The sequence below is a fragment of the Octopus bimaculoides genome, chromosome 3 (genome assembly GCF_046866305.1).
Source record: "Octopus bimaculoides isolate indiv1 chromosome 3, ASM4686630v1, whole genome shotgun sequence".
NCBI lineage: Eukaryota > Metazoa > Mollusca > Cephalopoda > Octopoda > Octopodidae > Octopus > Octopus bimaculoides.
The window spans coordinates 115,529,752-115,552,157 of record NC_142930.1 but is presented as its reverse complement, the minus strand read 5'-3'; the positions used below and the strand labels follow the sequence as shown (position 1 = coordinate 115,552,157).

At 31.4% G+C, this 22,406-nt stretch overlaps 1 protein-coding gene across 5 annotated transcripts in view; it reads left to right on the top strand.

Annotated features, from left to right (window-relative positions):
* The window catches only part of LOC106880693 (uncharacterized), a 550,491-nt gene that overhangs the window by 249,071 nt on the left and 279,014 nt on the right, over nt 1–22,406 (top strand). For all 5 annotated transcript variants that reach the window (XM_089349496.1, XM_052966175.2, XM_052966174.2 and 2 more), the window contains one exon: nt 16,310–16,532. In XM_089349496.1, coding sequence (XP_089205622.1) covers nt 16,310–16,532 — 223 coding nt within the window. The remainder of the gene's footprint in view (nt 1–16,309; nt 16,533–22,406) is intronic.

Sequence of the window (22,406 nt, the reverse complement as noted above, 5' to 3'; positions counted from 1 at the left end):
TCCATGCTGACATGGATCGAGCAGTTTGACATGAACAGATGAGCCAAAAGGCTGTGCTGAGTTGTAATGTCTGCTTTAGCATGGTTTTGAGAGCTGGATGCCCTTATTAATGCCAACCACTTCACAGAGTGTACTGGGTGCTCTCTTCATGGCACCTGCACTGATGAGGTCAACAAGTATCCATGAGACAGGCCCCTTCAACTCAGTGGGGTTAAGAAAGTATAATAGAAGGACAGGAGCAGGCAGCGAGCTGGCAGAAACGTTACCCCGCCTGGCGAAATGCTTAGCAGTATTTCGTCTGCCATTACATTCTAAGTTCAAATTCCGCCGAGGTCGACTTTGCCTTTCATCCTTTCGGGGTCGATAAATTAAGTACCAGTTACGCACTGGGGTCGATGTAGTCAACTTAGTCCCTTTGTCTGTCTTTGTTTGTCCCCTCTATGTTTAGCCCCTTGTGGGCAATAAAGAAATAAGGACAGGAGCAGGTATCTTGCTGAAGAGTTGGAAAGAGAGAGGGAGGGAGAGATAGAGAGAGAGGTGGGGAGGAGCATGTGGTCAAGGTACCAAGTGGATATGAAAGAAAGACCAGGACAGAGATACAGAAAAGGTGGATGGATAGGTAAGTATGCTTGAATGAGAATAGTGTGAAAGATAATTAGAGATATGGAATGAGCTGAATGCAGAGAATATAATTTAAGTTGAGGGGAAATGAAGGAAGGAAATAAGGTGTCACAAAAGATTAATATGTGTGTGCGTGTGTGTGTAATGTACATATACATTAATTCTTAAACCTTTGCCTTTGATGAACTATAGTTTTGTCTAGTAAATTTTAGCCTTATTTTCAAACATGATATCCATGAGAATGGATCCATACTGACAGTAGAACCGTATCTGGCCCTGCCAACCTTTACAACAGTTATTAATTTTGTTACACTACCTCCGTTTGAATTTGTGAATTATATTTCTACTAGGTGGTAGGTACCACTGAGAATATTGGATTGAGGGTAGGCAACAAGTTTCAGAGAAAACTTACCAGTTTTCCTGATAGTTATACAACTTCCCTTTCAGTTTCTGTATCTGCAATTTTCACACATGTTATTGTTGAGAATTTGACTGTGTAATAATAGTTTAGAATATACCAAAATTAATTTCTTTATATAATTTTAAATTATTTAATTATATACTTTCTCTTTTCTAAATGCGAAGATAAATATTTTTATTTCATAAATTCTATTATTAACTGCCATGAACATCAATGGAGAGAAGTTGCTAATATGATATTATCAATTAAATTTTGGAAAAGTTGCATCAATTATATTTTGACAGAATCACTAGAGACTGAAATTTCCTCGTCTTAACTATAAAATTCACAATATATAGCCATAATAATGTAACATATGTATCAGAATATAAGTCACTGAGTGTACAAAATGAATCCAAAATGTTTATTATAAAATGTAGGTATTGAGTTGTACTTACAGTTTCAGACTACCTGGCACTGTTTCACTAGAGTAAGTTTCAAGTGTTACTCTTGATTCAATGTATGAGATTTTTCAGGCAAAGGAAGCATGTTTTCAGCATGTTTTGATATATGTTGAGCAAAACCAACAGTTGTAACCTGCAGTATATAAAAGTTATGATAGTTATAAGAGTTTCTACTTGGTGAAAAGGATGATATTCCAGTAGTCATTGATGCATTGATGTCTGGCACTTACTGCTGAAGAGTTATAGACTCAAAAGTCTTTTAACTCTTTTCTTACAATATTTCTATTGAAATACATTGCCTTTCTGTCACTTAATCTAAAAAAATAATGAATTTAGTAAAATATCATTATTAAGCTGGTGTTTAAAAACTAAATTAATGAAATTTTGATGGAAAGGTTTAATTTAGATCGATTTAAAACAGGTGCAATGTCAGGTATATTAATGATCAGTAAAATGCTTATTTTAAGTTCACTACAATGCAATACAGTCTTAGTTTTAAATTTAGGCCAACTAAGTTCAAATAATGGCAAAACACTGTCACTTACCTACCATAAATATGCACCAAATGTGTCTGGCTGGTGTGACACAAGCATTAAAACCTAATTGCTTAAGCATAGATTATTTAACAGGAATTAACATGGTGTCAAGTATAACTTTATCTTTTGAATCAAATTATTTACTTACAATATAGTGTAATATTGTCATATTATAGTAAGGTACACAGCTGATATTCTCTTCAATTTGTAAAACTCTGACTTTCTAGCTTCAAAAGACCATGAGTTGTTAAGATTTAGGCACTGGTATGGGTGTGTGGTAAGAAATTTGCTTTCCATAAACCTAGGGCAAGTGTTTCCTGCTATATCCTTGGGCTGACTAAAGCCTTATCAATAGACTTGATAGACAGAAACTGAAAGAAGCCTGTTATGTGTGTGTGTGTGTGTGTGCAGGCATGCACTGTGTCTATTTGTGTGCATGTGTATGTATGTATGTGCATTTGAGTTTGTTCCCCACCACTGATTGACAATCAGTGTTTGTGTGATTATGTCCCTATAACATAGAAGTTCAGCAAAAAAGACATACTGATAGAATAAGTATTGGGTCAATTTGTTTGACTAAAATTCTTCAAAGTGGTGTTCCTGTGTGGCTTGCAGTCTAATAACTGAAACAAGTAAAAGAATCTTTAAAAAATATTTGGTATTTAAAACCTTGGTTTTAGGGCGAGATTTCGACGGTTCAAAAATTCCATCCAATATACCACTTTTAGGCATTTCAGAATTATTAAAAATAATTTGATAGTAAATTACAATGAAAATTTATCTCTTTTTATGTGGCTAGTGATGGTTAATTTGTTTCATAAATAAGGTTGCAGCCTAAAATTTAGGATTTTTCTGTATGTTGGTGTATAATTATGAAAATTAAACTATGAGAAGGTTGATTATCCCTAAAATTCTGTCATGTTATTGTATTGTTTAAATAAAAAACAAAAAATGTATTAAATTCTAACAGTTCTGAGTATCAAAATATAAAATCGATAAAGAGATTATGAAGAAAATAAATTTTAAGAAAGTTGGCAAGTCCTTCTACATTCATGTCTGACTTAAATTAAATTTATAAAAATTCAACACAGCATACAATAAGATTGTCTCAATGTAAATTTACACCATCTATATGAAAACTATTCAATATATATATATACACACACATTTTTATTTGATAGACTCTACTGTTTCAAACTTTGAAATGCTTAATCAGTGTGTTAATCTTTTGTGGAGATAGTTTATATGTGTGTTTTGACATTGTTAGGAATCTATTGTAGAATATCAATAAAATGTAATTAGGGTAGCTAAGAGCTGTTAAAGTTACACTTTGTGAGACAGGTGAAGGATATTAGTGTAATCAAAGTAAGAATGTATATAGTTATGGTTGTTTGACAAGAAATCATTGATATTGAGAAAAAAGAGGTGGGGGGAAATCAGTTCACATCCTTTATACCCGATTTGAGTAACTGTTCTTATGATATTTCAAGTCATCTTTACTAAATTTATTCGAATTAAAAGATTTCTGCTGTTTATCATTACTGAATATTTCACTAGGTGAATTATTTGTGACCTTTGAAGTGGATTGTAGATTCAAACTATTGTAAGAAGAGATGTGATTATCATATCCAACACAGAATTTGCTTGGAGGATATTTGGACAGCAATTAGATTGTTTCTTGTCTTGATTAGCTGGAACATACATATGCATGCTTCAATATTTTATAGAAGTTTCAAGCAGAGAAAAAGAAGGAACATTGTTACTTATGAACTTATGGATAACAGCTATGCTTTAGGTGGTGCTGAGAATGACAACCAGAACATTAGCTTTCATTATTGCTGAAATGTTGGTCAGAATGTTATATTACATTGTAAAGATGAGAAAAGTAGCTTACAATATATCTGTACATGTGAAGCCAAAAAGAAATTGAACAGTATAGTATTTGTGAAATTTTCACTGAAGTTCAAAAAATATAAACAATTGGATACCTCTTAAAATTTCCTAACGAGTAACAAAACTGAGTAATTGAGCTTTGATAAAAAATAATCATCCATTGAGGATTGAGAAATATTTATCTTAGTAAGTTTGTACATTTAGCAGTTGTAAAATTTGTATTTTAATGATTGTTAATTTTTATTCCTTAATTGACACTTGGGTATGGTATTGACAAACATGAAAACTTCAAAAGGATAAATAAGCAAGTTAAATACAGTGGAAAATAAAGTGTTAAATTAAGTTAAAAGCATTTCCTTAATGGTTGACACCTATCCCTTGCAATATTTTTTTCTGGTACTGGCATTTAAAAAATTGTTTTTCTCATAGAATGTTTTAACTACAGTTGAGTGAGAATTTTGAGAGAAATGAACAGAATTGGAATCAAAAATGTGGTACAGACATTTACAAAGATCCAGTCTTAAGTTTTGCATTACTCCAGTGTTATTAATAAATAAACAGTATTTTCTAATAACTTTAATACTTAGCATCATTATTAATGAATTATACATTGTTGAATTCTAAGCTATTTTGGGTAACGTAAAGTAATTTTTAATTCTTATTTAAAGCATTGTAGAATTTTATAGGTGTTTTTAAAATAGAATTTTCAGGTCTTTTGCAATAATCGAAATAATAGTATCTAACACAAGCACAATAGCAGCTAATTTTGGCAGAGAGGTATATATATGATGAGAACCCATAGACAGCCTTGCTGAAGATTCAAAATATAAATAAATACTGCAGGTGATTTCATGATATGACAGTCTTCTGATTTTGTCAGTCCACAGCTCTTAATGGTAGAGCAGATATATCAATTATTGTTAATATTACTGGTATAACTTCATTATCATTAATTGATTTATGGCAACAAGCAATGAGTAAGAGAAGAATGGAAGTAGTTACAAGGAATATGAAACAGGTAAAATTTGGTTTGCATACAAAACAATTTCAATTTATAGCATGAAGTAGAAACACAGATGCTAAAAGAACCTTCTTGATTAGTTACAAATAACTTTCTTTTGTACTGATGTACCAAGATATAGTAAGATGATCTCATATGTTTTGTAGTAAACTGCAAAAATTTAACTGAGATTATTTACACAATTAATTGCTAAAAACTCCTTTTAGGCATGTTTGTATTACATTATATTGCATATGTGAAACCCAATAGTATTTTAAAATAACATGTAGAATGTGCCCTCTGAAGCATTTTCACAATTATATTGTTCTTACCCAGATAACTGTTACAATATGTCATACACTAAAGTCTGATAAACCACAGGACAAATATGTGTGAAAAGTGACTTAAATGTGTTGTCATGTTGTTGTTTAGCCTCCAGCCAAATCTAATCCAGCAGACTTATAAATTAAATGTGCATGAGACATCTCATCTTTCTTATATCAGGAACTATATTATCCAGTGTATCCTACTTGATTTAAGCTGGTAGAGTGTAATTTGAGAGAGATTTAATTACTTACTGATTCTAGATCATTAAATCTCCAAAGTACTTCATGTTAATTAAGTAATTCCTAAGAGTGCTGAATATGAGGTTAGTACTAGCAATAATAACCCCAAGAAGGAATTTAGTAAGCAGATGGATAACCTCCTGTTTTTAAGCCTCTTGATTTGTTCTGCCTTTTAAGATATCACACAAGTGTTTGCAGAGAAGTAGCCGTTTAAATATTTAAAGTGTTGATCTCTTAATTTTCATTGTACTATCATTTATCTTTTTGCTGGTGCATTTTCATCTGAGGGAAAACAATCTGGAGAAACTGCTCCTATAAATATACAAGAAACTTTATGAAGGACACACTTTGAGGCATTTGTACATTCCGTGTGAAGACAGATGGGTATTAAGTTAGAGATTCTGCAATTGTTATAGAGGACCAAGGAATTGGAGTTACCAGATATTTAGTCTTTTACATATTAATCAAAACATCTGTTGTCTTGATCAATATATACACAAAGACTACACTTGCATTCAGATCTAATGTTAATGGATGATACTTGCTAGGTGAAGAAAACAAAAGAGATAAACTTAGTTGTTTAATAATAAAAGTAACTGCAGTAAAGATAAAGTAGGAGTGGCTAATTAAGAGAATCATCTGAGAAATGTTGGTTACACAGAGAAAATGTTACCAGATCAAGACAAATAGATATCCAACACTGATATGAAATCAATAAATAGAGTAATTGTTATGATGAAGATGCTTTACATATATCATTTAATAGATTAAATTCTCTTTTACATAAAAATAATCTATATACACTCATCAATGAAAATGTTCATCTACTTTCTCTCAAATATCTCGGTCATAAAATTATTTTATCAAATTCAAATTAACTAGCTTACATTATGAAATGTCAAATTAAATTTGATATATTTGTGGATAGACATGTTAATTTAATTTTAAATATACACTGAATATTTTATTGAATATCCTATTTGGTTTTAACAAAATTATCATTCTTTCAAATGTAGTCACACTTTCTATTTCCTCATTCAAAAGTATATCTGTAACTATTCATTCTTTTTTATGTTGTCTAACATATATGAAGTCCTGAGATGAATTATTAATAAGATCTTTAAAAAATGAATTAGTATTAACCTTACACTTTGTTAGTCAAAGTACACTGTATTTTGATCAGTGTATTCTGTAGTAGTCCTTCAGCCTCATATTTCAGTGTATGCATAGTTTAGAGTAAAATATAATGCCAGGCCTTTATTTTTAATACAGATTTCAATTCCATTATCTTCTTTTAAAAGAAGAGTATCATACTAATGATTAAAGTTTGTGGGTTCAATTCTGGTCTAAGTACCAGGTCCAATCAATAAGTGTCTGGACTGTTACCATAGTAACAATGCTAAAGCATGCAGAGTGAAGCCACTTAGCACAGATTGACTGTGAACTCTGCTGTGCATGTGCATTAAGTTTTAACATTCTAGCTCACTTCTGCTGTTTACAGCAGTGCTTGGAAGGAAGGTGTGTAGTGTGTGAATGTCACATTGACCATGACAGAGAAAGTTGTCATAGTGATACCTGCTCAGAAGCCTATGTAAAGTTGCAGAAAGTGTATGGAGAGGAGTGTATGAGCTGCACACAAATGTATGAGTGGTTCAGACGTTTCCAAGATGGCTGAAAAAATGTCGATATTGACAAACATTCTGGGAGATCTGCAACCAGCAGAACTGAGAGGAACATTGCAGATGTGCATGAAACCAAGAGGAGAAATTGTCAAATCACCATCCGTGAGATGTCAGAGGATGGTTACATATTAGTTACAGTTCAGTTCAGTCCATTATCTCTGAAGATTTGGGTATGAGATGCATGTCTGCAAAGTTTGTGCCAAAACTGCTTTCAGCTAACCAAAAAGACACTCAGGTTTCAGTCGCACAAGATTTCTCCTTGATTGTGCTGAGAACAATGAAAACTTTTCGAAATCTTTGCATAGGCCTCTGAGCAGGTATCGCCAAGCTTTTGGCAAAATTTGATGAAGATTCTCTGCTCAACTGTCTCTGTCATGGTCAATGCAACAATCACACGCTACACCCTCCTTCCTAGCACTGCTGTAAACAGCAGAAGTGAACTAGAACTTTAAAACTTAGTGCACATGCACAGCAGAGTTTAAGGTCAATCAGTGCCAAGTGGCTTAACTCTGCATGCTTTGGCTTCATTACCATGGCAACAGTCCGGATACTTATTCATCAGACCATGTACATCCACACTCACACACACACAGCACAGTGTATTAGCAGTGAGAGAAATTACTATTAGTCACAAGCATTGGTTTCATTCAACTAAATTTATATGTGCATGCCCATGAGTGTTGTTTTTATGTATGTTGTCTTACTTGTTCTCCAGAATCCCTGACTGGTCTCTTGTTCAGTCATTAGCTATAAATCTTCATTTGACAAGTTGAGTGATAGTGTGGTTGTCTCATGCTCATATTTTGGTGATAGTTCTCAGGTTTATTGTGGCTAAGCTGATTTTTATTATATAAGTATATATTTCTCTCAAATGTAACATTATTGCTATTCCTTCACATCATCTCTATCAACCTAGCTCATCACATCAACTGTGATGAATTAGGGAGTAATCACAAGAATATCATGTGATCCCACTTTCTTTCATAGAATTTTCAGATGAGAGAAAGCCTGTAGTAATTCTGAACAACAAATGTTATAAGTAATTTACACAAATCCTTTAAATATACCTCAATAAGAAGTTGATGATGATAAGACCGAGTTTATGGTTTTCAATCAACTAAAAGAACACATTGAATCATCAAAGGGTGTAAAGGACTTCAAATATCTGGGATCAGGGATAGAAAGCTCAACGAGAGACAAAGCAAAGAAATGAATCAACATGGTCAGCAATGCACAAGATGTCCACAATATGGGAAAGAAATCTATGGGAATGACTTCAAAGTACTTTTCTTTTGGATTTGCAGTAGAAAGCATACTGATATATGGATCTAAATACTGGACACTTACAAAAGTAATAGAAAGCAGGTTATACTAAGATGTTAAGGAAGGTGAAGAACATTTCCTGGAAGCAATATTTAGCAAATAGTGCATTATATGGAAATATGCTGTTCTTAAAAAAAAAATAAATAAAACATCCAACAGTGTAGGTTTAAGCTTGTGGAACGTTGGCAACAAAATGATGATGATGATGAAGTTGTATGTAAACTATTGTTATGGAAACCAGTACATAGTAAAAGAAGAGACTTTGTTGAATATATGGGTAATAGATGCTGGAGGACACCAACCTTGAAAAAATGTGTTACAGAATTGACGGAGGACAGGGAAGCTTGGAGGAGACTGGTCAGTTGGATTTCAAATGCTTTCACATGAAACATGAAGTTAATACGATGTAAACATTGTTCAGCACTACAGATTGCTATCTCAGTTTAGATTTGGTTCATTAACTCTTGATGTGCATCTATCTATCTTGTCAAAGAATGATCTCTCTAAAAACAAAATTGACATTTCTCAGCATTTACATTTGTTGAAAGAAAGTATTTCTCATTTATAATGTTAGCTTATTCACTTCTGCATTAACTGGCTCTACTAAATCCTTTTGCAATTTACATAGATCTCTCTGTAACTAAACTCTCACCACCACCAAAAGAAAAAGAGAAAGGAAATCTGATAGATGTGTTAAATATTTGTCCATTTACTGACTGAGTTAGAGTAAGTTAAACATAAGCAGCCATATCATAGACTGGAAATCAACTTCATAGGCCTAACAGACAGATTTATCTTAAAGAAGATAGGTTTGTCTTGAGAATAATAGAAAGAAAGCTATAAGAAAGAAGTCATCTGAGATGTACAGTTTAAATTGTTTGACAGCTTCAATAAATACTAGTAAATTCTGTGTCTTTTAGTTAACTAGAATATATTTAGATGAGAAGGTCTAATAACATTGAAACATCCTTTGCTTTCACTGGCCAACTTTAACCTTTGTGTTAGAATTCTGTTGAAATATACTTTCTTTATTTCAGTTCATTTTGAAAATAATGAAGGACCTTATAAAATGACTTTTTTATTATTAAGCTATTGTTGAGAAAATAAATGAACATTAAAATTTGATAGAAGCTTTTAATTTATATAACTTTAAAACAGTAAGATGGTATCAAAAGGGTTAAAAATAAAATCATAATCACACAGTATTTTTATCCTTTCCTCAAAAGTTTTGATTAACTGAATGTATTTTAGTTATTCCATTGATTTTAGATTTGAAACAGTCATAAAGGGAGGTTTGTCTACTAAGTGCATTGATAATCTCAGTTAATGAAAGCTTTACAACACACTGTTTTACATATGTGGGATCCTACTGTGTGTATATCAATATATATATATATATAAAATATTAGATTAGGGAGTTGAGAATAGCAACAAATGAAATTTAGGTCACTACTTGCAATATGTCATCAAAGTAGATGCAAAAAAAACTAAACCTAATGTCATTGATTTCTAATATATGCACAATGTAACAAATTTTGGGCCAGTGTTATAGTGAATATATTGACTCCAGTAATTGATTGGTACTTTATTTTATTGATCATAAAAGAGTGAAAGGTTAAGTTCACTATGGCAGGAGTAAAACTCACTATATAAAATTTTTTGTCTGATGCTCTATTGATTTTACCAATTCTGTTTTTGTTATAAATAAAAGCTAGACTAATGGTGGGCAGAAATGGTGAGTGTTAGACTAAATGTCTTGTGATATTTAGTTACATCTTTTTACATTCTGATTTTCAGTTACCTTTAACTCAACTTTATTTAAAACTAATATGCTAGAATCTATTACTTGAGTATCACAATTCCTCTGTTAATATGTATTTATGTATCTGCTTTCCAGTACATGACAAAATAACTTTTGATAAAAAGATGACTTGAAAAATTTGTAAATTTATAAAGCCAGGGATGATGAGGAAATTTTTAATATTTAGGTTCCATTGTTTATACCTGAATTTTACTATTTTGATGAAAATCACACACATTTAGATTTTAAAGTTGTTCATATAAATATTAACACCAAGACTTGAAGTTTAAGATGAATAAATGCAAAATGGTTATATGGATTTGAATTAAACACTGCCATGTTCTGAGTTGTTGTTAAATCAGTATTTAAAGAAATTAAATATATTGCAAAACTGATCAATTTATGTCAGCATAAGACTAGTTAAAAGAAATAATATACAGTCACTTGTGCTTCTGAAAGCCATTGAAGAAACCCATCTACTACAACAGACGGTATTTCATACGTAGAAAATAATTTGTGTAAAATCTGAACCAAATATTGTACAAAATTACCATTCAATTCTCAATAGATTTATAACTATCAATTTTGGGTTATTATTACTGTGTTTCAGACATATATGATCACTTAGGCGTATTCATTTGTTACAAAAATAATATTTTTTGAAAATACCAGTATTGGTTCCTCTTGTTTGAAATTTCATCTAACATATTGTGTATTGCACTGATTTAACTTTGTATTTGTATATTCTGTACATCATATGTCAAAGAGTCAACTCTTTTCCATAGCATTTTTATCATTGTTGCACCTGAATCTTTTTAACCCATTCATCTTGTTCTTAGGCTTTATTTAGGAACCTGTTCTTGACTTATCAGGTGTAAAATAAAATATTGTAACGTTTGTTGAAGTGTTTCATTGAGTTTGGAGATCTTGATAACATGCACCTCCTTCTTAAGAATTGGATGCTGTTAGGTCTCAAGGAGCTCTGCTGGTTTTGATAGGTTTTAAGGAGTACACTGTAAAGTAGGTTAACTGTTTTTTAAAAATAATTATAATGTTGTAAGTTGAGAGTTTTCTAATATCCCCTGTTGAAACATTTTAGAGAAATATTATAAATTACTGATATGAAATTCTGCTTTACATTCCATTTTATAAAATATTCATGCATAGATTTTATCTTGGAGACAATAATAACATTTGCCAGAGATTCTCTATGATTGGAATTGTTTCGTATCAAAACTTAATCTACTATTGCAACGCAGTTATTCTTTTTTTTTTTTTATTGTGTTATCCAGGAAATTACTAAAGTGTTGTGGGTTGCAACTAATAGAATACAGCAATTCTTTATTATGGCACACCAAGATTCTACAGCTTACCATTAAGTTATCATATTCTTTGACTATTTTAAGTTAATTTGAAAATATGGATTGAATTAGATAAAAAGCAGTGATAATGGAATTGCTGTATAAATTTGCATTATGTTGACTAAAACTGTAGCAACCATTCTTTATTTGGGAGAAGTTTCAAATTAAGGAAAGCATTTGGCTGTTATCAATTGTATAAGCTTAACCTTGATCTTCCTCATCTTCAAGGCTATTTTTTCCACTACAAAAGTTTTGGAATCAATGTTGAACAGTAGATTATTGATAGTCTTCAAGCAAAAAAGTTTGGTTGATATTGTCACCAGTTTCTGCAGCTTTGCACTTTATATTGAACTTATACAATAAAATCACTTGAATAAACAAGAATAAATAGAGAAACTAATCATTTACATAAATCAATAGGCAAAAATCTATGCTTCAAAATGGTATGTTGCATATGGTTAAATAAAAGTTTGCTCTAAAATAAGCTTCAAACGACAAAAAGTGTATTTATTTTTGCACCAACCTCAGAGTAAATTGTGAATTTCTTTAGTAGTGTTTTATAACGAAGTGTTTTTCAAAGTATTTTATATTTTAAAAATATTCTATACCATTACAGATTGTTTACTGCTTTTTTGAAAGTATACCAGAGAGAATATCCAACACTGTTTGTTTAACTTTAGTAAATAATTCTGAAAAAAATTACTTCTAACAATTTTTTTCATAGATAATTCTAACTATATAAACATCTTGCCAGACATATTTCATGTTAAGAGAAGAGAATTCTTGCAGCTATATTTTTCTCTATAAACAGACCAATAATAATTTTATTTAAACTGTGTGTGTGTATGTGTGTGTGTGAGTGTGTATTATATACTGACATAGAGATAGGAAGAGAGAGAGAAAGTGAGAGGCTTAATATTATTTACCAATGATATAACCTTAAATGTTTGTATTTGAATACGCTACTTCTAAAGATCTTAGCTGCCCATACATTCAAGTGTTAGCTGAACTGTTTATTTATGTGACTACTTCGGTACGCAATCATGTTTTCTATTCAATCATTAAGAACAAAAGGTTTCCTTTACTCTCCAATGCAAGATATTTTAACTGCTGCAGATACTTTCCAGCATTATTGATTGAAATACTCTTCTGTCTAAAAGAGAAGGCTTCTTCTTCAACTCATTCTGTATTTCCATTTGATAGAAGTTATTATTTACATGTATATCATTAACATTTTTAATAATAATGATCAGTTCGACTATAATCTTTATATTATGATGGATTTTTACTGGAGTTTTTTTATAAATTTTTTAAATATTTTTCTCTTCCAATTCAAAATCATGTGAAAAGTTTTTATTTATTTTCAATATTGAAAGGTTTATAAAAACTGTTGAATGTGTATTAGCTTTGAAAGAGTTACATTAATCAAATATCTAATACTAGCAAACTGTATTTCACTTTTCTAAGAGTTTTTGCAATGGTTTCAATATATTTTATTTATTGAAATATATTCAAAAACAATAATTTTGTGTAAACATTAAAACAAATTTTGTCCTGATATGTAAAAAAGTTTATAAATTCGTAACAAAAATTATTGTATTTTATCAGTTCATTATTTTTTGTTATTTGTGATTAGTACATTAACATCATTGAAGACTGGGTTTTTGCATTCACTTGTGCCATATTCCTCACCATAACATCTATTAATACATCACCAGCCTTCACTTGGATATATATATGTGTGCGTGTGTGTGTGTGTGTGTGTGCGTGTGCGTGTGTATGTGTGTGTGTGTGTCTCTCTCTCTCACACACACACATCATGAATTTTACATCTGCTTTCCATGGTTTGGATAGTTTGAAGAGTTCAGGAGAGTGGAAGACAATGTTTTGCTCCAATTTCTCAGTTTTGCTTCAGCTTCTATTGTTCTTCCTAATGCCAGTCACTTTACAGTGTAGTGGAGGTTTTTTCTTTTTTTTTTGGGGGGGGGGGTCTGGATTATGTTTCCTGTTCTTTACTTAATTTTCGAAAATGGTGGGGTTCATTATTAGTATTCTCGTTTATGAGAGCAGTTGAGTTTATTTCAGATATTCTCATTTTAATAATCATCTCTGGTTTATCGTTGAGAGGACATTGATGTTGCCTTGGTGGAGGTTTGCACTCTCTGGGTGCTCTTAATAATGTTGTATTTTGCATTCTCAGAATTATATAAAATCTTTAGAAATCATACTCTGAGCATCAAGACCCAAGGTCAAGGTCTGTTTAAACTACATTGAATTACAATGTCTACCCTGTGCTGATGTATGCAAGTGAGGCATGGTCTATAACATTTGAAATGAGAAAGTGCTTTGAGAGCTGTGAAAGGTGGTTCTTAAGAATATTGAGGATAGCATGGACAAAGTATCTAGACCTAGGCTGTGATAAATAGGAAACTTCTTCATGAAATAAGGGCCATGAATCTGAGATTTCTTGGTCATGTGATGAGGAAAGAGGACCCGGAAAATTTAGTAATGACCAGAAAGACTGAAGGAAGAAGAAGCAAAGAAAAAAGAATGATATGGATTTCAAGCTTGACATATTGGTTGGAAGGAAAAAGCATTAAACATCAGAAAGTAGAACTCAAAGAAAACAAAGAATGAAGAATTGTAACAGGCCATGATCGGCTATGTCCTACATTCTGGACGTGGCACCTAAAGAAGAAGAAGAATGTTGTCTGCTAGATTGATTGGTCCCTTTGAGTCATTCTGGGAGACCCGTTTTCTCCCATGTGTATGTGTATGAAACAATTAGAAAAAAAAGAAACTAGCACTGTATAAATCATGGTGATTTTCTGTTACTGAGCATGCATCACAATTCTTGACTGCAATTTTTTTCTGTTTGAAATTGTTGTTGACAGCCACATTAAAATTCCAGACATTTTGAGTAAAAAGCAGTTGGGAAATCAATTTTTATATATAATCGCCTTCTTTTTGAGTTGTTATGGTATTTATTTTTCTTGTAAATTAAACTGAGCTAAATGTTTTTTTTTTCTTTCAGTGTAGTACTATTAATACCATAAACAGAAAAATTGCATCTTAAAAGCAAAAGAAAATAATCATTCCTCTTCTAAGAGAAAAAATTCTAAGCACTTGCTTTAATTGCCTTTATAAAAACATTTTACAGTAATTTATTTTATGTCAGAGGACACAAAGTTAGCTCTTAAAGTCCCGTATATCAGAAAGATTTCTTATATATTTTATCTCTTTTATTATCATTTTAGTTTGAATGCAATATAACAATAAATATTATCTTCATTTTTCCATATCTGTTTAATATTTCTTTTCTGAAATGTTATCTGCAAATATTCCATAGCATATTGCTAAAATGAATTTATTAATATGCCAGACACATGGAAATATATATACATATACATCTATACAAACACACTTAATATGCATTATTCAGAATGAAGATGCATGACCAGAATGTATATTTTTTCTAATCCATCAATCATATTATATGTTTGTTCTTGTTATAGAATTGAAACTAATGTATTAGAAGCTAACCTTCTTCCCAAATTCCTGCTCATGGACTAAACTGTGAGCTGTTTTACAGCATCTTAGGAAAACAAGATCTTTATTGGGTCTTCATTTGTGACCATTTATATTGTATAGGTTTTTTTTAAAAATAACTTAATGATATTCATGAAAGCATAACAATTGTTGTTGTTGTTGTTGTTGTTTGTTTGCTTTGTTCTTTTTATTGTAGACTCCATCAACAACCCAGAAAAGTTAATTCATATGACATGTTAAAAATTTTTATTAGTCGAGATAATGTAAATATTTTGTTGGATTTAATTCTATGACTTTGTTTAAGATCTCATGCGTTTTAGTTACTTAACTTTGGGCTTTTGGCAATTTAAAAAGCAAAATCAATTGTGAAACATCATTACAATTAAAATTTTTTGGTCTATTAATCTCGTCTTTAGAGTGAGCAGTATTAAAGCATTGGTACCTATGACAGTGGATAAGAATGTCATCTCCATGAGTTTAAAAATAATGGTTCCTAGTTCAAATCATGTTTGTCTGTACATACATACACACATACATACATACATACATACACACACACACACACACACATACACATACATACATACATACCTTGTTGTTGATTTTGAAATTCCACTGAAGGATCTAGGTTAGAAACTAGCTCTTTCTCTATTGGCAAGAAATTTTGAAATAAATTGAATAATGGATACATTCATATATACATATACATACATGCATGCATGCTCTAGAAATAAAATATTTGGGAATAATCAGAAATTCACGTATAGGATAAATATAAACATTGTAAATGCACATTCTAAAGATGAGGCTAATATTATGGAAAATAGTAGTTTTATTAATTAATACATCTTATTTCTTTGTCCAATATTCTATTTTCATTCTGCACATTATGTCATGGTGCATTTTTCACATATTAATTTCTTATGAAATCTAATTATCTTGTATATATTTCTTTCATATTATCACTTAATATTCAATGATAATGTTTTCCCTGGCATTAATATTTAAGCTTGGTTAAAGAAACCTAAGGATATATAAGATATTAATTATTAGTTGTAGTTTCCACTTAATGTGTAGAACATTTTCTTAATTATTATTTCTATTTATTTTCAGATTTAATGGCTCGTTATCGACGAAGCTTTCAGAACAATGCAAACAACCATAAAGCTCCAATAGTAATTGAGAGCAGCATGAGGGCATCACATCAAATTGTCAGTCATGTCTTGAACATTCTTCTAGAAGAAGTTATAGGTTTTACTAATGTCATTGTTAAAGATATTGAAACCATGAACACCACAGTAATGCTTAACAGAATTGTTGGCTGTCCAATATCCAGGTCAGAAAATAATTATAATTTCTTCTATATTTTACAGTAGACAATTATTAAAAAATATATCAGTATTTGAATGTTTACTAACATATTTATTGATTTATTGTCATTTTTTAATATGCATATTTGGATAATTCTTATTGTGTTCTAATTCATGCTAACCGATGGATTTCAAGATGTGGGGGATGGCTTCACCATATGATTGCAAATTGACAAGTTCTTCAACTTGAAAAGACATCCGGATGACTCCAAAATAGAGGAGGACACAGTGTGTGAGTTCCTGTTTATGAATGACTGCTCTCAATGCAGACTCAGAGTCTGAGATGCAGCAGCACATGAACAGGTTCTTCTCTGTATTCTATGAATTTGGCCTCATTATCTGCTCAGAAACTAAAGCCAGTTATTAACCATTCCCTCACAAGAAATATGCGGTACTTGCACCTACACTCAAAAATTGGGCTCTACCGACCATTGAAACATTCACCTACCTTGGCAGTACTCCTTTCAGAAATACAACATTGAAGTCAGTTGCAGGAATACCAAAGCCAGCATTACCTTCAGTACACTTTGTAAGAATGTTTCCATGAGTGAGGACTTCAACTGCTAAACCAAAATGAAAGTCTACAAAAGCTGTTGTTTATCAAAGTTTTATCCAGTAAAATATGGTCTGTCTATAGCAGGCTTGTAAAGAAGCCTAACAAATTTTCATCTTCTGAGTTGTCTGTCTAAAATACTGCACATTCATTGGCTGAACAAGTTCCCAGACACCAAGTTGTTCAAACGCATTTGCACTGACCAGTATGCATTCCCACTTTCCTGTATGTGACCTAGTTGCACTTGTCTGGTCACATCGCCTGAGTGGATGATGAATAGCTTCCAAAATATTGTTTCTATATTGAGTTGGTAGTTGTGGAATGCTTGGGCAGTGGACAGTGCAAATACTACACAGATACATTAATGATCTACCTAAAAGTCTTTAGCGTTAAATGAAAGTCATGAGAGACCCTTGGTGCAGGCTCAGAGTCTGAGATGCAGCAGTGTATAACATGTCCTTTTCTGCCTTCTATGACTTTGGCCTCATCATCTGTACAAAAAGAAAACTGAAGTACCAACCAGCACCTCACAAGGAATATTATTGAACCACCTGCTTTTATAATGAAAGATCATCCTCTTCAAACCGTTGACACACTCACATGTCTTGGCAAACTCTCTCTCAAAAGTTATCTGTGTTGGAATTGTCAACAACTCTTAGACATATGCATGAATGATACCATAGTCATTATCCAGTATGAATAGACAAATAAAGATTGTATTCTAACTGAAACCTATGTTTTTAAGAAAGAAAATTTAAAAACTAATCAGCTGCATGGAATTTTCCAATTATATTTCTTAGTTTATATTAAATGATTGAAACAAGTTCTCTAAGAAAATAAATTTATCTTTCTTCTTTCATTGAGTTGGTCTCGTATTATTGTATTTTTTTATTGTATCTCTCGTCTTCATACTTTCCTTATCTGTTTCACACTGTTAACTTCCACTCTCTTTGTCTTCAGTACATAAATCGTCTGATAGCAATAAAAAAAAAATACTGAAGTAATTTATTTTCATTTTATACTTTTTACAGTTTTTTCAAAAAAGACAATAACAAATTTTTTTGTTCATTTTTCTTTCTGTATATATTTTTCATTATTCTGAATAAAATTAATATTGAAGCTTATTATTGCTTTTTTATTTAAGCAGAGAAACATTTTTATGAAGGATTTGGGTGTAGTTCATTGAATCAACTGAAGTAATTATAGGGGCTATATTTTGCTGACCCCACTCAAATGAAAAATAAAATTGTCTTTATTTTTCTACAAATCCAGCCACCAGTAAATGCATCTATCCCCTATATATTTCTTCTTGTATACTTCAGGTCGTTTTATGACACACTTTATTATAAAGTTGGGGAAACTTTTTTTGATAAACAACTTCTAGATATGCTTTCTTTTAATTCTCTTTATACTATTTTATGTTTCTATGAGAAAAAGTAGTAAATTTATAACCAAAGTAAGCTTTATAGCTTATTTAAATCAAAGTAAACTTTATAGCTTACTTTAGTTCAATTTACTGTATTTTTGTTTTTCTTCCTTGCTTAGATTTCACAAATATCTCTTCTTATATTTGCAAAAAAAGAAATCTTTTGAAGATTTTTCATACATTATTAGTTATTTAAGTGTTTTCAACAAAAATGCAAAGAAATGTTATCATCCATTTCAACAGATTGAAACTATTTTTCTTACAATAGACTCCTTTCAAACTAAAATGGCTAGCTATATTACTTGTGGGTTTAGAATTAAAACTAATGATGTCCTTCATATGAGAGAATTAATTGAATAACAAAGTGCATGATTAAAATAATACTTAGAATATGCTTCATATACTTTTAGGTATTAATTTGTTAAATGTAACATTAAGTGTGTGTATGTGCATGTGTGTGTGCATGTGTGCGTGATGTCATCACTTGTACAGAAATTACAAAAAGAAAGGTGGAGTAACATTACTTTGGTACTTATTTAGATACTGTTCTCTCTGAAGTTCTACCTTTTAGGCATTGTGCAACTACCTATCTCTTTCTCTCACTCTTTACTACTGCTTGTTCTCTAATTTTCTTTATTTTCTCTCTCTTGCTTCTTTCCTATCATTCTGTAATAATTTTATCGAAGTAATGCTGTATTATAATGACAACATTAATGGTTGTATCTCTACATGATACTACAGTTACAGCTGACTACTACTGCTATACTTACTCTTGTGAACTCCTGTCTCTGCAGCTTGCTATAGATGTCAGTGAAACTTTTAGTAAATTAAAGCTTGATTGAAACTAACTCTCATTTTGGGTCATTCACACATCAATTTAATTTACCAAAACTGCAATTATCAGTATGAAATATGGACTATGACCCTAAAAGTTCAGTGTGATACTGACACTTCTTGAGGCTTTACACATCATTAAGCATTGGCTTTTTACATTATCAGAGTATAGAGTTACTTATGAAGGAACTAGTGACTTTTATCCAAGACTCCTAGTGAATTCTATTCCTCACTAAAATTTTGACACTATTTGTAAGTGCACTACCTACAACAATACTTTATCAGCTTAAGAAAAAAAAAGTCAATGAAATCATAGCACGTGGCTATCAAAGAATCAAAGAATTGATCATGGAGTTTATTGTTGATTACAGTAGTTTTTCAAAATCACATCATAGACTGTAACATCAAAAGTGTCATGGCTGAAATGTACAGTAGCAAATGTATTCATGATTCAGCCTAGTGAAGAAAACAAAACTCCAGTTTTCACTTCAGTCAAATAGCTACGAAAGATTCTCAAAATTATGATACTTCTCTTCGAGTTAAAAACTGTGCTGTAATTTCCACTAAAGTTGTTAGAAAAGAAATATTAAATAATGAAGCAAATCAGTTCTCCACAAGGATGTCTTTTGTGTAGCTGCATCTTATTTGGATCAAAGATGCTATATCTACAGGAATTTTCACCAGCATCATGCCTTCAAATTTCTAGCCTATGATACTATTTGTTGCATGAATATTAAAAGGAAGATGATGTTTTTAAAGGGCTGTCAAATCTAAAAAGAGCAAGTTTGCTCTTCCAGTCTTTCTGTGGCACTTGTTAAGCTGCTATCATTGACTGAATTGTTTATGGAATTTCTTTAAAAGGACTCATTGACACAGTTTGTTCTGAAAACCTCGCCAAATTGCTGACTAAAGACTCTAAGAATATGTTGTATTAATAGTTTCAGTCATATTGACTATGTCAATCAAGAAATATTCTTATCTAGAATTAAAGATAAAAGACTAGCATTTTCCATGGTATTTCTGTGCAAACATTCAAAATAGAAACTGTCTCTCAATGGGACTTGGAGATTTTCTCTCTGGCTTCTTGAATCTAAATATAAATCATTTGATACTTATTTCATTCTACCAGAAGTGAATAGAAAGCTCAACGAAGATATTATCAAGTGAAGTCACTTACCCTGACAAGAAGTACAAATCATCAAACGTAACAGTGAAAGGAATTTAATAGCTGACTATTTCAAAACTATTAATAAGTCCACCCCCTTTGAAGCTTAATTAACAAAATATCTTCTTGCAAATATATTTCATAATCTTGTATTATGTAGTGCATATCAGTAAGTTGCAATACAGTTTGGTAAGAGAGTATTTACCATTTTTGAGGCAGACAATTATTACTTCAATTCAAATATCTTTATCATGGTTTTCTTAGTTACATTAAGTTTTACAAACTGTGTTGTGTATTTCCAATGAATTATAGAAAAGTGTATTCAGAAAAATGAGTTGGAAGGCATGTATTCCTATTTAGATGACATTACCATATATGGTGATACCAAAGAGGAACATAAAAGTTTATCCATATTCTTAAAAGTTGCTCATTAGTCTGAATAATAATATATGTAAATTTTTGATTGAATCTGTCTATATACCATATTATCAAATTCATCATCATCATCATCATCATCACCACCACCACCACCAATACCACCACCACTATCACCAGTGTCCACCTTGCCATGCTTGTATGGGTCTGATAGAATTCATTAAGGCAGATTTTCTGCATCCAGATGCCCTTCTTGTCACCAACTCTCACTTGTTTCTAAGCAAAAGTAATATTTTCCCATGGCCAGAGATTGTTTTCACAGAAGATGGAAAATGAGGGACTCTTCCAGTATGACAGTGTTTCTTGTTTACAACCATCATGTGATGTCAACACAAGAAGACAAACACACATACATAAACACAAAATATAAACGATTGCCTCCAGCTTCTGTCCACCAAATGCACTATTATTTGGGCTTATAATAGAAGAAACCTGCCCAAAGTGTCAAATGGTAGAACAAAACCTGAAACTACATGGTTAGGAAGTGAACTTCTTAACCACATAGTCATATCTGCTGACTAAATCAGTTGTAACAAAGTGTTTTCTTTTTGCATTTAACTTCATTAAAAGAAATGCCTGTACCCACTAAACAACCTTTATTTGGGTCTATCAGCATTTTATTCTCAGTGGTTTCTTTACCTCTCTATCAATGTTCAGTTTTTGCTCTCAAAGAAAAAAGTAAATTAAAAGCTGCTATTAAGGAGTCTGTGGAAGATGAAGTAGGTGAATATATACCACTTACTGTCAAACCAGATGTTTCTTAAGCTGCCTTCAGAGCTACTCTTTATTAAAATGATAGGCTTATAGCATTATTTTCTTGATCACTAAATTTTTATAGAAAAATACTGTATAAGAGGAGAAAGAGATTTATGCAGTAGTTGAGACTGTCAGAACATGTCCCACTTTTATTTATGTAGATTATTTACACAACTCACTGATCAGAAATCCATAGTTTACATGTTTGATATAATACACAAAAATAATATAAGAAGTGAGAAAATACCATGGTGGTGATTAGAACTCATACATTCCATTACAAAATTTTACTGCTTCCTGGATCCCTTAATGTTGTCAAAGATGCACCAGGAGTTCTGAACAACTTCTTAAAACTTCACCCATCTCTCCAGAAACTTTTGTAATATGGGGCTGACATATTTTGTTTGTTCAAGTACAAAATGTTGTACATTTGGTGAGTAATATTATATGTATTGTTTCTGGATGCCATATTTGTCAAAAAATTAAATCCACAATAACTATCCAGAATTACATCAGCTCATCAGCTGTATTCATTCCATTCACTGTAAAAGTATTAATTTTTAAGGGTCTTTTACTTTCACCATCAAGTTATAAATGTCTGAATGTAATCAATGGATTTCCAATTTTCTGTTTGCTTTCTTTAGTTGCAACATTTCTGCATCGACTTTCAT